The sequence below is a fragment of the Indicator indicator genome, chromosome 3 (assembly GCF_027791375.1).
Source record: "Indicator indicator isolate 239-I01 chromosome 3, UM_Iind_1.1, whole genome shotgun sequence".
Lineage (NCBI taxonomy): Eukaryota > Metazoa > Chordata > Aves > Piciformes > Indicatoridae > Indicator > Indicator indicator.
Window position 1 is genome coordinate 29,348,924 of NC_072012.1, and position 15,896 is coordinate 29,364,819.

Genomic DNA, 15,896 nt, shown 5'->3' on the forward strand with positions numbered 1-15,896 from the left:
ATGCAAAGCAGTCTTTCAATGAAAAAAAAGTTCCCTCACAGTGTGGCAGTGAGCCACCTGTATTACCTCAATAAAGATACTGGAATGTTGATATTCCATTTAAAATATGGAAGGAGCATCTTCAAAGACGCTTTTGACATTTTCCATTTTCCATTTCCCATTGGCTGGTTTTATCAAGCTCATTAATTTCAACAGGCACTTTTCTCCCAAGACTTTTAAGAGGATCACAAAGCATGATCTTAAGGGAAAACATGTATTCTGTAAAACACTAAATTCCTTTTTAACATAAAAGTGTAGTCCAAGCAGAAAGCCAGTTGTGCAAAGTGGAATATGACTCTTAACTGCGCCTTCCTCAGTGATCTGTAGTGTGGAAAAATGTTTTGTTTCAAATTACAATCTTTGCATTCCTAAAATTGTAGTTTTTAATGACTTATCAAATACATCAATAATTCAAGGTTTCTGTTACCATTTAGTCCCTCTAGATGCTTCTGTCAGCTAATCAACGCTCATCACAAGCAATTCTTAAACAATTCCTAACATCTACAGGTGCTTAACTTAAACATTAATTCAAAGAAACAGAACAACTGTGTCTTGACTTTACTTCTGGTTTAAAGTGGTTATTAAAGCAAAAAAACCCACAAGTAATTTCTTACTTCTTTCCCAGTTATTCCCTGCCATGACCAAATGTTTTCTTTCAAAACTGTTCTATTTAGTAGCAACATACAACAGCATATTGCACTGAGAATAATCTACATTCAAATAGTCAATTGTAAAGACATTACCTTTAACAAGGACAATCCATCTCACAAAGAAATACTGCACCAAAGGTTTGCCCAGTTCTTTTTCCTCCTTCTGAAAGATTACTGTGAACTAAGCACCTAGGAAAATACAGCAAGAATACAATAAGGAGAACTCATTAAGTGTCTAACCAATTTATTCCATCAGGAAGCTTCTGGTAAGGCATCTCTCAACAGAAGGTCTGAGCATTTTTCCAAGTAAGACAGGTTGAAAAGGCTCAGAAAGGAAATGGTTGCTATTCTGCACCTGGCAACACCTCTATACTTGGTAAGCAAAACAGCTTGCTGCAAGTATTCCCAACAAACAGCTGCAGCATAACATTTTAATCCTCATTTTATTTTTTATAATGTGACCTGTTTGCAGCTTTATTTCTAAATTCAGTACTGCTGATTCTATAACCAGTAGGTTTTCCAAGAAGTTGTACTTTCTCAGTGATCATTGCAATACTAAAATCCTAGAGAACCTGCAAAGCTTTAGAAAGTCTTAAGAATTTCTCCCTGTAAATCCTCGATTCCTAGTCTATTACACAAAAAGACTGCACTGCATTTAGAGGGAAATATTGTATCCTCTGACAGTGGTTGCTTATCCAGCTCAGATTCTCCTCCACCTACATAAGACAGGGGACATAGGCATTCGTTCAGGCTGTGTCTCCACTACCTGCAGAAGCTATCCAGCAGAAGCTGATTGCCCTCCCCTGGCATCTTACCAAGATGAAATATTCCAGAGGAAGTCACATGAATACTTCTTGCATTCAACATAGCTCAGTGGCCTTGGAGAGCAGAATCACACAGAGTCATCCAGGTTGGAAGAGACCTCCAAGATCATCAAGTCCAACCAATCACACAACCCTAACTAATCAACTAGACCATGGCACAAGTGCCTCATCCAGTCTTTTCTTTAACACCTCCAGGGACATTGACCCCACCACCTCCCTAGGCAGCCCATTCCAATGGGCAATCACTCCTTCTGTGAAGAACTTTTTTCTAAGATCAAGCCTAAACTTCCCCCTGCACAGCTTAAGACTGTCCTTTTGTTCTGTTGCTGGTTGTCACAGTAAACAGCATGTTCTGATATACTCTGCATCTCAGCTTGCATGAGGTGGTAACTTCTATGCTTCTGATCTCTGAGCTGAAGAATTAGTCCTACCTGCTCTTTTGAGGATGGCACCATGATAACAGTCTGAATCCTTCTGTAGAAGTTGTAGGCAGGAATAAGTTTCTGGATAGTTTGGAAATGCTACTCCCAAAGGCACCAACTTCCACATGCAGAGTAAAAGACATTGCTTTTTCTTACAGGGCAGAAGAAACGGATCACATCAAGTTTATTTACAAACACTTTATACACCTGAAATATCAGAAACATTTACAACTTTCCTGCTTTCTTCCAAGTTCTGAAAAGACGGAGTCATACAATTACACCTCAGTCTCCTTCGACTCTGATGTCTGTGGTGGCTTGAAGTTCAGTATCTCTTTATATGTAATGCCTGGAAAGCAACAGAATAAACAGCATTGCCAGTCTAATCAGAAAAGGAGCTGCACAGACATGGCCAAGGTGCAGCCCCTAGCACCACTAGGCTCTGATTTAGGTCAGGAAGAGAGATGCAATCCCCAGCACCATTAGGCTCTGATCTAGGTCAGGAAGAGGGACCTCTTCAGGCAAAAATAGAGAGAAAGAGCAAAAAAGTAAGGGAATCAAGGATCTTTGTTTTTTCACCGTTTCAGACTTGAACAAGAAGCTCAATATTGAAATATCACAGGTGTTTTCAAAGGAATGCAAGCATTAACTTTACAGTATAGTAGGCAGCATCCTCAGAAAGAGCTACTGAGCAAATCAGCTTTAAAAGCCAAGTTGTCACTTAAAAGCCAAAATACAAACCTCTGACACTAGATAAAAACTAGATTCCCACATAAATCTCTGATGAGATAGATGGGTTTTTTGTCCCTGAGAGAACCTATCTTAAAATTAAAGCCAGTGACCATTGCAACCCTATGGAGTCAACTATTAAGGAATTTGTTCATCTGTCCTAACCACTGGAAGGAACATGTTAAAGAAAGGGTTTCTTTCCTATGCTGCAAAAGATGGGAGGACAGACACACGGAGGAGGAGGTGAAAGAGGAGGAGAGCCTCTGTTAGAAGGCAGAGAATAAACTTTTGGAGATCATTCTCCATAGTCCTTTGGAGGACTAAACATGAGGAATGCTGGCTTATCAATAGCGTTTATCTCAAGGCTGTTTGTTTATTCTATCAAAAGAGAGATGGTAACTTTTAAAGGGGAATATTTCTATTTCTGATGGCCTTTCTATCTGGTTATTCTTGAGCACATCACAAAACTGAACTCACACTTCCATTCATCTAGAGGAAGATCCATGTTATCAAACGTGTCGTCATATTTCTCTGCTTCGATTTCTTCCTCAGGATCGTGAATTGGTTCAAAATAAGGATGCACCAAAGCCTCAGCGGCCGTGACTCGCTTCTCTGCATCCAGCACCAGCATCTTCTCCAAAAGGTTTACAGCTATTGTGCAGAAAACAAACAGTGTTTTCAAATCATGGCACTGATTCAAGCTTCTACACAGCAATGTTGCCTGGGAGATATTTCAAAGAAATACAGCATTATAAGGCAGAATCATTGGATATTCATTCTATAGCCAGTGGGGCCCATCTGCATGAGAAAAATAGTGTTGTGAGCAAGACGGGAGGTGTACAAAGCCTGATGCTCACAGAGGTATTCCCATGCTTCTGTATGCAGCATAGCCACATCTCCTCAGCTAAGGATCTCTCAGCTCCTGGCTCCAGGACCATCATGCTCCAGGTTTTCCTAGGTGTCTTTCATCATTGCCACCATGTTGTGGTTCTAAGGTACATCACATGCAACCTGAGAGAAGCAAAATGAACAGGTGGCTGTAGAGCTAATAAGAATTGCTCTGTATGTGACCAAATCCAAGCTGAAGCACACTCTGAAGTTCGCTGACAAAGCAAGTCATCCATGCTCTGAATCTCAGTGCTGAGATTACCTGCTATGTGGTTTTGACCTCAACCAAAACAGTCCATGAAAATCCTGTATGTTTGGATTGGATCTTGGATCAGTTCCATTAACAGACTATCAAAATGGTTAGTGTAAACACCTATGATGAATGATTTGTTTATTCTCTATTTTTCTATCCTGATGGAACGTTACTAGGCTGGGTGGAGCAGCTGACAGGAAAAGAAACAGCAGAGTGGTACAGGATACTGCGACTTCTGCTTGCCAATCTTCTCTCCCAGAGAATTAGCAATTGTTTTCTATGTATGAGCACTGAGATGGCCACAGAGATGATAGGAAGAAATATCCTAAAAACCAAATGGAAATGTGTAGCTTGCTATAGCTGAGAATGTCAGCGAGCTAACTATGCAGTCAAGGTAAGAGCTGATTGTTACTCATATTTATTTCTACCGTATATGAACATACAATTTTAACTTCTTAAATTGAGAAGATTCAATTATCCTAACTGATATTCTAACAAAACTGACTTGGTGAGTGTTCAGGTCATTGGGGAATGGATAAGGTTTGGGCAGAACCATCTCAGAGCTCTAGCTGCCTCAGGTCACGTCACAGTTATGCACACTTGGTATGCTCTTCTGGCTGCTTATATCTACCAAATCCAAGCCAACACTTCTCAGGAATGCACAGATGTTTCTCAGGAAATATTAATTCCATGACTAAAATGTCAGCTTTAACTATTTGCTTGCATTTCTACTGTATATCAGATTGAGCTTTCACAATCATTTCCAACAAAACACAGAGAAAATTTAGCACACATATTTAATCTCCCAGGGCTCTTAAGGAAGCTGCTCTAGTAACACCATTAAGTAGCTGCTGGATTGAAGCCTAAACCACAAATTCCTTCTTTTTTAAACACTTCTAAGAAAAAACTGATCCTGGCAGTATCTCAACTTGGCAAAGTTCAGCCAATACAATCAAAGCAAGAGATAGAAAAGAGAGAGAACCATCACATAACCTATCACATGGCTGACAGTACTGCTGCCTCCAATGCAAACACAAGAACAAGACAAATTGCACACACCAACACAAACCTTCTTACCCAAAGGATTTGCATACTTCAAGATGGATGCAAAATCTTTTTTCTGGACTTTTGGGAGGCTTTTGATATAGTTTTTTGCCTTCAAAGAAACATAGATATTATATTAGATTTTTGCCACCTTTGTAATGTGACACCATTAACTATATGCCTAGGTAACTCAGTGCTTTGATAGCAAATTGTCCAAATGAATTGGTTTTGGGGTCATAAAGCTGGATTATATTCTCCTTGCTAAAATAATCTTTTTTTAATTAAGCCTTAAAACTGTAATTAAGAAATGGAAAGCTTTAATTATTGGCACTTTAATAGATTAATTAGAATAAATATATATGCATCAGAAAATGGATGATTTTGGAAAAATGACACAGTTTGCAGAAATCTCTGCAAGCAAACTTTCTATAGTAATTCATTAGTATTTAAATTGTAAGTTAGTCTAATGAGCAATTTTAGGTTCTTTATAGTAGGGGCTTAAGGATTCTAGAGGGACATCAATGTAAGAACGGGAAAGACAGAGACCTCTGCAAACAATGGGGTTTTCTGAACAGGTTCACTTTTTCAGTATGTTTCCAATAAAAGTATTAGTGCATTAGCTTAACTGTTTCTATTCTACATTGAAGTATTTAAATATAAAGATTTTTAATCTCCAGTAGCTATTCTGGGCATGCAAAGCACTTCGAGGCAAAGATATACTATCAGAGATATACTACCAGGCATCATCAATAGCCAATACATACTATCTCAGCCAGTCCAAGAACTGGAAGTGGCTTAAGTAAAATTAAGACATTCAAAACCCACTAACAAAGCAGAATACTCACATCTTGACTGTGCAGTTTTTGAACAAAATCTTGAGTTGGTGTGCCTGTTATTTTCATTATTTCTGTGAGTTGGTCCAGATCTGAATACCAGAAATAAGGAACAAAGTCTTTCACCATAAAAAAAAAAAAACTAAGCACCCTGAAAAAATGTGCATTACATGGCTATTGTAGAATAAAGCAACAATTATAATGCAGTGACTGAAGATTTATGATATATGAGGCAAAAACTTTCCCTTTTTCTTGTACAAATCTTGCAAAAGAGCTGAACTAAAATATCCTAGACATTTGGAACACATAATTGAATCATCTGCAAAATCCTCTAATATAACCAGGCCTCTGGTACTTTTGTTCAAAATCAGTTCAAACCTATTGGAGAACAACCAACACTTGTATTGTATGCATTGCCCTGGTCTATCCAACACTTAGGTGATGCAGAGTATGATAAATAGAACAAAAATCAGAGGAAACAAGCCAGTTCTTCTCCTCAAGAGAAAAGAAATGAATCCATCTCCCCCTCACCTCCCACAAGCATAGCTTGATTCCAGATGCTGAGACATTGGGGCAAAGCATCAGAACACTCCCTTATCTTCTATGTCCTAAACCAGCACAGCATAGTCAGCAACGATATTAACTGTTTCCAAGAAGAAACACTTTATTCACAGGAGGCTAATGCTGCAGAGAACAGCCTTATGACTCTGGTAAGAGCAGCAGATGAGAAACTAGAAGCTAGATCAGAACTCAAGGCACATGATGATTCCACCAGCCTCCGCTGGTGGCAAAAAGGCAATAGTGCTGATGAAACAAATACATAAAATCCCATACCAAGTTTGCAGGATAACCTGATCCTAATACTAAAACTAAAATCCCTTAAGTTAGCTGTTTTCTTGTTCACCTAGCCACAGCTGAACTCACAGCTATATGTCTCTGACAACAGGAAATAGTGATTCATATACTCAAAGGCCAGCAAAGACTATTATGCTGGAGTGACTTCCTTCATAACACAGGACGCAGAACTTTGGCCAGTAGTTCAAAATCTCAAAACCCCAGTATGACTACAACACACTTACAGTGTACCTTGAAAATTATGACTCATTCATTTTCTTATTTCTGTACCAGAATGGATAAAGTAGCATTACTTGAGAAATGCTATGTGCTAGTTAACAGTTCTTCTTTTGCAGGCATTTCAGTATTTTCTGGTTAGGAGCTAATGTGTTCTTGAAATCTGTATAGCTGAAGTAATTTGATGTATTCTACTTTTTCACAGTGCCTGTCTTTTTTTTTTTTTTTTTGGTGTGAATGCAATATTCCTCTTTCAGGTTTTTTCCTCACAAAATGAGAATAATATGTTCCGTGCAACCAAGTCCTAATCTAATATGTGAGGACTTAAATACAAATATAACTAAACCAAAACAGCTGTGACTCTCTAAACATGTATTTGCAGATAAGCAGTTTATTGACTGGAACTCCACTAGGGGAGAAGCAGTGGGAAAAGATTAGGCTGAGCTGCCAAATAGACAAAGTTGGGAAACAAACAAACAAGTAAAAAATTCTATTAAATCATCCCGTATTAATTATCACAACTACTACTGCCAATGAAGTACCACTTGAATTACAGCCCTAATTCTTCATTGGTGGAATGATAGGACTGGATGTTTTCTATAAATCTGAAGTATTTTACTAGATGTTACTTAATGTGTTTTAATAAAAGCCTCAAAGAGTTGACGTGCACATAAGTCTGAATAACACAGCAGAATCTTCTGTGCTTGTTCTGGAATTGTGGAATCTATTACTAACAAATATAGCAAAAGATGCTTTTTCTATAGTCACACAACCTTCTACCTGATGATTTGAGATGTGAGTCAAAGATCACCTATCTTTCTCTATTGAAAAAGTTCAGTAATGCAAGTTTGAATTGGCAGATGTGCGAAAGTGGTACAGATAATCAAATAGCCAATTAATGAGAAAGGTGCAAGTCATTTTACTATTCATTCTATTTATGCTTTACAGTTTTTGAACAGACCTATGGTATCACATAAAAAAGACTCCTCATCATTTTCTTACATTGGTGTCATGAATTCACTGAAGGATACGATCATTTCCTTTGAACAGAGGCCTCCCTGTTATCATCTCAGCCATTATACAGCCCACAGACCAGATGTCAACTGAAAAAAAAAATACCAATAGTCACATTAAATTGCTGAATAGTTGTCCATTTAAATGTACATAACGTTTAATTTAAAACATATGTTAAAGAAGTGTAAAAATTACCTTTATAGCCTGTTACAAGATAAGTTAGTGCCTTACAATTATGATGAACAGTACAGGTAAAACTACCAGCCTAATTGGCAAACTGGACATAGTCTGCAGAATCAGTAGCAAGCAAGTGCACAGGGGAAGCAAATTTTCAACACTTTCAAAAACTTCATGCCATAGTTATCCCTCCTTCTGTAACTTTACCTTGTTTGTTCAAGTTAAAATCAGCACATCTTTTCAAGAAGATGACAGTCAGTACAGAACACAAGAACACAGACTAGACTGTCACATCTGTATACATTTATATCACTTTTTTCCAACTACTTGGGTGCTTTCTTTTACTCTCAGAAAATATACAAAAAGACCGCCAGACTCACAACCACCAAATGATTACGTGCAATTTACCTACAAGGAAGTTTTGCATAATTATATTGTCATTTCCACCTCAAATTTCTCATTCACTTCAGAAACAAAGACTTGCTTATGTATTTCTTGATGCAATGAATGCTTTAGCTCTGGTAAGACTTTTTTGAAGAGATGATGACCTGTTTGCGTATAATGCATCCAGTTGAGTATGACCTCTGGGGCTCTGTACCACCTTGTAACCACATAACCAGTCATCTCACTGTCTGTATGCCTCGCCAATCCAAAATCCAGAATCTGCAGTGGAAGCACAAAGAACATCCTGATCAGACAGCTACTTATCTATTTCATACAGATTTTATAAATGTGGAAAATAAAAAGAATTGGACAAATGTGCTGAAACTGGTTTATTTTTGCATCCTTCTCTCACTGAATTATCTTGTTCATGCTTCTAACAAGAAACAGGGGGCTTGGGTAAGTAAAAATCTATTCAAGATAAATCATCATCATCCACAGATATTTGTACATGCATCAACAGCCACTGGTTTCCATATGTATCTGGCTTCCTATATACATTGGCAGGACAAAAGTTTTCACTAGGAGCATCTGCACATTACTATACCAAGAGTGATGTTTTTGTAATGCTCTCCATAATTCAACATTTGGAAACATTGCAGAAGAGTTTCATCATTCAGTGGCAAACATTTTAAAGTATTTCAGGAAAGTTTTGTCATTCCTTGGCACTAACAGAAAGAAAAATTTTATTTTCATTCATAGATCAAGAGTATAAAAGGTTATGGTTTATCTTTATTGCCATACTTGAAACATCATTTCCACATTTCCCCCATAACTGCTGATTACCTACCAATTTAAAAAACAGAAACAGGATGCAAAGGGAGATATTTTTATTCTTACAGAAAAAATGCACTTGATTATAGCCAATTCTTTGGGTACTAAAGATTTAATGGATTGGAAATATTTGTAATAGGAAAATACAGTCTTATATACAACTTTCAAATATATTCTTTATATACAGCACACTCTTTTTCCCAGTAGACAGGAAGAGGGATAGAATTAAAAAAAGAAATTTTATGGTGTAGTAGGGAACAGATTTAAGGTTTCTAGGTATGTGCTTTCAGCTGCTCATGACCTTCGTACAGCCCCAACCCAAGATCACGAATGTGGTTACCCAAGAGCTTGCTTGCTTTGTAGAGTAAAAGTTTTACTTGTTAGACTACTGAACTATAGATAAAAAATGAGGCAGGTGGAACATTGAAGAATAACCATTGTCTGTGGCCATTGAACTCTCACTTGACTTAAAGGAGTATGCAGTTTTGGAAGGTCAAGAAAGAAAGAAGTTGTTTTGAAACCTGACAAGAAAGAAGAACAAATGAGAAAAGTCTGAATGTTTATGAAATTCTGTCAAAAGTTCTAAGAATTCCGAAGATTATGTATGCTCTGATAGAATCATATATAGAGAGATAGTTGTACTCTGATTCTTTGTCACTCTCTGAGGAGGTGACCCAACGCTGCTGTTCCTGCTAACCCCTCACAATAAAGTGCTGTTCAGAGTAACCCATAAGAGTTCAAGTCTCGTTTCAGGGTACAGCGGGAAGCTGCCTCTTTCATTTTTTCCGCTTCATATGGAATATGTTAAAACCCACAGGGTTGTCACAGCATTTCAGGCATTTCCCATATTGAACCTTGTGACACTTGGAGACATTTTTGTGTGCTATATTAACTTCAGTATTTCTTTTCATTCAGACGTTCATTAGACTCAGGACCAAGTGTGTCATGTTAGTACTTAATATTAACATGGCACCACCTCAACAACAATCTTCACATGATACTATTATTTTCATACTCTAATCCTCAATTTTCAGCTGGAACTTGCAAACTAATTTTCAGAGCAAGTTTGAATATCTTCTTTATAATGCAGGAATTATGAGAGAAGATGTCCCTCAGCTCCTTAAGGATAAGCTCCTCTGCTACTCACCAAACTTAATCTTCCTGTCTTGCTTCACTGTCACTTTTTTTGATTACTGTGTAGCAGTTGAGAGCATCAGAAAAGAGATCTAGAAAGCTCATTGAGAAAAATAAACCTGAATGCTTATTAATTACCAATTCAAGGAACCCTCAACTTCCCTCCTGCCTCCTGCCTCATCACCACTGGAGCCGATGGCAAAGGGCACAGACATGGGGGAAAAGAGTTGGACTATCCCTGGTAGAACCGTCCTATGTGCCCATAAAGTGGCTTGGAAAACATGCTCTATCAGAACAGAGTGATGCCTTGCCCATTACACTTGAACTCATGCATGCTGGGGAGTCAGTTTAACTCCTTCAGTGTAAGCAGATCCCAGTTAAATCCTTGCTTTGATATTATCTATGCATTTGCTTTCTGTTTACAGTCTGGAGTTGCCTTTTGACAACCAGTATTTCCTCTTTGCTCTTTCCTTCTGCATGTGGTATCAGAGCTTATTGTACAATCAAGAACATAACAATTTTACTCAGACAGCCAAAAGAAAGCTTAATGCTATATTTTCTCCTTGTCATTTCACAAAATTGTGTTCTGATACAGAATTATTTGCTTCAATTTATCTAAAAGCTTTAAAATGTTCAAGGTAACTGAACAATAAGTTGTGTTAGATAAGTGATCTTATCATGGAAGAATGTCTTAGACCTGGGCTGCATCTCAAAATACAATTGCACAGCTGGGGAGGTAGCAAAGAGAAATATGTACAATTATTTTTTCTATATTCTCTCTTTTTTTCCCCATCACCCAGGAACCCACTCACCACCTGGCCACCTACAAGACAGGAGAAGATAATAGCTTTTTGTCTCCGAAGATTAAAAAAATGTATTACAACAGATACATGAGAGTATAGAATCTGTATGTTGTATGCTAATAAACATTTTTTGCAACATTGCATCAACTTCTATTTTATTTAATTAAGGGAGTGATTCACATCCTTTGATCTTCTTCTGTATTTCCCAGCTTGTAGAGTTAGATTTTTTTTAATCAAAGCTGGAATTCTCACATAACTGAACAACTCCTATAAAGTTGTATCTCTTTTAGGGAGGAAACCTTGGCCATAAGATCCAAAGGTACCTGCACAGCAAGATATAAAAGCCCCCACTTAAGTTTACTGTTGTTTTGTGAGGATGTATGGGCCAGTCATGATTCAAGCACAGGACTGAAGACAGAGCTTAATTTTGCAATTAACTGAAAAGCACTGACTAGCCTTTCAGATTGCCAGTGCTAGTATTATTGCTAGTACTAATACTATCCACTCTAAAAGGCTTTGGAAGATTTCAAATACATATAAGAAACTGCAATCAGAACTTGTCGGATTCAGTATTTCAGTTCAGTTTAGGAGGAGGCTTGAGGTGACAAACATTGTGCAGAGGAACTACTGCTCAGATGGACCCTACTGAGAACATTCCCGAGGAAATGGCAACAGCTATACTTTGGGACAGATAACATTCCACTACAGGTGCTACAGCCCTGGTCTCCAAAGCAGCAAAGCAGCTAGGTTCAGTTTTCATACTGGGAAGGGGCGTGAGTATACATGTCCTTCTACTCATCTTTGGAGGGTAGCCCTGACGGGTAGGGCCAAGGAAGCCATGGTACACGCCAATACTTGCCCCACTCCAGAGAAGCAGCAATCGGGTGATACAAAAAAATACCATCAAATGCTTCTATCTTGCAGTGTAGTGACAGAGACAGCTAATAGCTGAACTATAGGAGGATGAATTACGAATTGTCTCCCTGTAATGATTTTTTTTTTCATTACTTCAATTAAGAGCAAAATGAAGCAGAACGGATATACTCCTGCTGTGGCTGTGAAATACACTGTAGTCTACATGAAATTGATATTATTGTTAGTTATAACAGTGTGGAGGGAATCACTTTCAAAGAAATAGGATGTTTTTGTTTGTGGAGTTAAGTTTGTCTCCCTTTTATTGCCTCAGCATTGTTTACCTTCCCAAAATGTTTCACACCATTGTCCCAGAGGACCACAAACTCTGTGCTGATACTGGATCCCACTGTAAACAGGACTCATCTTCGCATTTTGCCTTCACACTATTGTCTCAAGAGGAATCTTTTCTTATCTACAAGACCACAAACTCTGTGCTGATAGCCAGTGGGTGCTGGGGCTCACTGTGACAAGCTTTCATGGACCTTCTCACGGACAGGACTCTCAAAAGGTGACTGACACAGCAGTTTCCAAAGGTGTTTTCACACCATTATCACAAGCTCTGTGACAATAGCAGCTGATAACCAGACAAGGCCACAAGTTCCATTCTCAGGAATGTTACCATGAGACAGGCACAGGTAAGCCACCCTTAGGACTAGTGCTGACACCAGTCAAATGTGTTCAACTGAATGGGACAGCGTGACTACGTATGGGACTGGAAAAGGTATAAAACCCAAGAGGCAACAGGGAGAGTTTGAAGTTTCCACCCTAATCAAGAAGCAAGGCCTCATCTGGCTCCAACATGTCAGCCTTTGCTGCTGTAAGCTTCCCCACCATTGATCAAGACCTTCAGGGATCAGTGAAACATCAGCTAGATCCATGGTGGTAATGATCTTTTGCTTTGCTGCCCCTTGCTTATTTCTTTCTCCTTTTCTATATTTCTAACTTTTTCTCCTGCATATGTAAGCAAAATAAATTCAAGTGTTTTTTCCAAAATCAACTACTCAGTTCCTTCTTGGTTTCATTCAGGGATCCATAAAGGAACCATCCCTTCTGCAAAAAAAAAAGTGGATTGAGACAGTGGTGAGCAGTATTTGATTCCTCTCGTCCTTCTCTGAAGTGATTAGACACAATGCATCATGAAAACTCTTCTCCATCACAGCTCGTCTGTGACCATCACATTTCTTTCTCTTGAAAAGTATTTTTAGTTGTGTGAATGCATAAAAATCTATTAGTATTGTCCTGGTTTGAGCTAGAGCAGAACAGTTCAGTGATTTTACTTTTCAGCTCTGTCTCTTCTAAGTAGCTGTGCTTCCTGAAAATGTCTGAACAGTGTCTGCTTCTAGCAGTGATAAAGCTCGATGTTTCTAGCTAGTATCAAGGACCGGTGTGCAGAGCAAGGTCACTGCTAAATGTTGCACATCATGTTGTGGAGCAGAGTAAAAGGCTGCACCTGCAGCAAGGAGCAGACAGTTCAGGCAACCCTAAACTGACCACATACATCATACTAAGTATAAAGCTGAGGGATCATGAGGGTCAAGTGCTTTTCTTCCCTCTTCTTCAAGGGCCATCATCTGTTCTGCCTTTGATCCTGATCCATAAGTTCCTGAATCCAGCTCACAAATCTGCTAAGTCCAGTCTGGGACTTCTCCCACAGCACCATTGATGATGGTGACTAGTTGCCATCAGGGGAGCTGGGTTTGATATTGGGCTTTTACGTATTTCATTTTATTGTTGTTATTCTCACTAGTTTTCCTTTTTTTGCCCAATTCATAAGTTATTTTCCCTTATTGCCTTTCTCTTCCCTTTGGGAAGGGAGAGGAGAAGGTAGAGAGTGTCTGTTATTCATCTAGTAGCCAGCCCAGCCGTAATCCTTGACAAGTATTCATTGCAGCATCCCACAGGAAAAGGGTGACTATTACTGTCACACATACATGCTTGATGCGGGCACACAGCTGTGGCATGGGCTACTCCATCAAACCAAACTCATGTAAGACGTTTCAGTTCTTACACAGCCTTTCACCCAGCTAGAGGAACTCAAGTCAGCAACTGCTCCAATGATGCCACAAACAAGTGGGAGGTGAATAGATTCTTACTATTCAGGGCTTTATTTCTTAAATAATTATTTAATTATTCTTGTGGCAACTGATGCCAGATAAACAGGAAAATAATTTTAAGCAGCAATTTCTTGTAACATTTTTCAAGATTGTTAGCATTGCCCATCTGATGCTCTTCCCTTCAGTTTTCCAATGTTCTATTTCTCTGTGGCTCTTGAAAGCCCATGGGCTGAAAGCTTGGCCCACCACGAAAACCTGCACATCTACAGCTGTTGTACCTTCTGTCTTCTGTAGTGCATTTCTGACACACCTTACTGATTTCAAATAAGCATATCCTACCTTCAGTTCACAGTCTTCATTTACTGCCAAGTTTCCAGGTTTTAGATCCTGTGAACAAATTTGAAATGGGTGTTATTTACTTATTTTACAGTGAGCACAATAGAACACACTTTCTTTTTTTCTTGCATTTAGGTTTAGTGGTTTTCATACAACTACTTAAGACAGCAACAGGTAAACCAACATAAATCTAAATTTGAAATTCAAAGTCAATAAATAAAAGAAACAAAGGCAAAAACTTGCATATGTTTGGCTTTTATCCAGTACATTTTCCACCCAGCCAACTTTTTTCAGGTAGAAGCCAGGAAAATACTTGCCAGTAAAGAACTCATTCATCTTACTGTGATTGGGATTTGGGCATAAATTTGTTGCATTTAATACTAACACCACAAAGTTAAGGATTCACATATCTCCTTCTGGATTGTACATATTGCATATCAAAACATACTTTTAACAAAGGTTCCATACCCTGATAGACTTAAAAGGATTACTGAAGGAATCAAACAAGATTTTACTTAAAAGCCTACACTCTCTTCCGTGGGAAAATCAATTTCCTAATGAAGTCACTTAAATGGAGACTGCTACTGATCTAATGATCTTCAAAAGTACTTCTAAGTTAAGCAGCAAAGGGAAGAGTACTGGCAACGACTAAAAAAATTTGCCAAAGTCAGTGATTCTTAGGCATTCACAGTTAGAAAGAGAAAGAAAAAAAATCAGAAAAATTTTCCGTCAGCTTTTTCAAACCTTTGTTTGACACGCTTTAGCACAAGACATTTACAAGAATCTTTTCTCTGAACATTTTAACAGACATAAGCCTGTTTTATATATAGATACTTCAGAAGGTTCTGGGTGAGAAAGAAATTGGTGCAAAGGACCATAATAAACCCAATAAGCTCAAGAGTCATCAAGAACAAGCTTAGAAAAAGTCTAAGCAACTGTAAATTTAGACCATGATCACAGCAGTTTTAGAACTAAAAATACCAATTTATTATAGCGCTTTGGTATTTGTATAGTTCATACATCCATCTTAAAGCTACTATACAATGTACATTTTTTGTGGTGGTCCTGATATTTTGTAACAGCCAGTTTCTTTTGTTCTGTTGCAGAAGTTAGGCTGCTTGGTACTGCAAGGGCATCATTCAGAACTCCACAGTGCAAAGTGATTTTAAGTGGACTTTAGATGCAGCAGGGATTCAGAAAGAATCAGATGCTTAATTTCTCTCAGAAGAAAAAAAAAGATGTTTTCAAGGCTCTAAAATTTCAGACTTTCAGTTTCTGCTTCCCCCCCCCCACTTTGAACACTAACTAATGATATTTAAACATTTAACCATTATTCTTAAAAGATTAATCTTAATTAAAAAAAAAAGTCAGAAATTTAGATGCTACTTGTTCTTGTGGAGACTTACAACTCAGATTCAAAGTAATTTAAGAAATCCAAATCTAAGCCCTATTTAGTGCAACCTGAATGCCTTACACTGAGGTAGCCATACCATGTTTT

General features: G+C 38.2%; 1 protein-coding gene across 1 annotated transcript in view; it reads right to left on the bottom strand.

Annotated features, from left to right (window-relative positions):
• Positions 1 to 2,148: 2,148 nt before the first annotated feature.
• MAPK12 (mitogen-activated protein kinase 12) overlaps positions 2,149 to 15,896 on the bottom strand; it is a 33,310-nt gene continuing 19,562 nt past the window's right edge. Inside the window, exons 6-12 of the mRNA XM_054399322.1 lie at positions 14,402 to 14,449; positions 8,490 to 8,604; positions 7,782 to 7,853; positions 5,692 to 5,771; positions 4,880 to 4,958; positions 3,139 to 3,312; positions 2,149 to 2,281 (exon numbers count right to left, since the gene is read on the bottom strand). Coding sequence (XP_054255297.1) covers positions 2,211 to 2,281; positions 3,139 to 3,312; positions 4,880 to 4,958; positions 5,692 to 5,771; positions 7,782 to 7,853; positions 8,490 to 8,604; positions 14,402 to 14,449 — 639 coding nt within the window. The 3' untranslated portion in view covers positions 2,149 to 2,210. The remainder of the gene's footprint in view (positions 2,282 to 3,138; positions 3,313 to 4,879; positions 4,959 to 5,691; positions 5,772 to 7,781; positions 7,854 to 8,489; positions 8,605 to 14,401; positions 14,450 to 15,896) is intronic.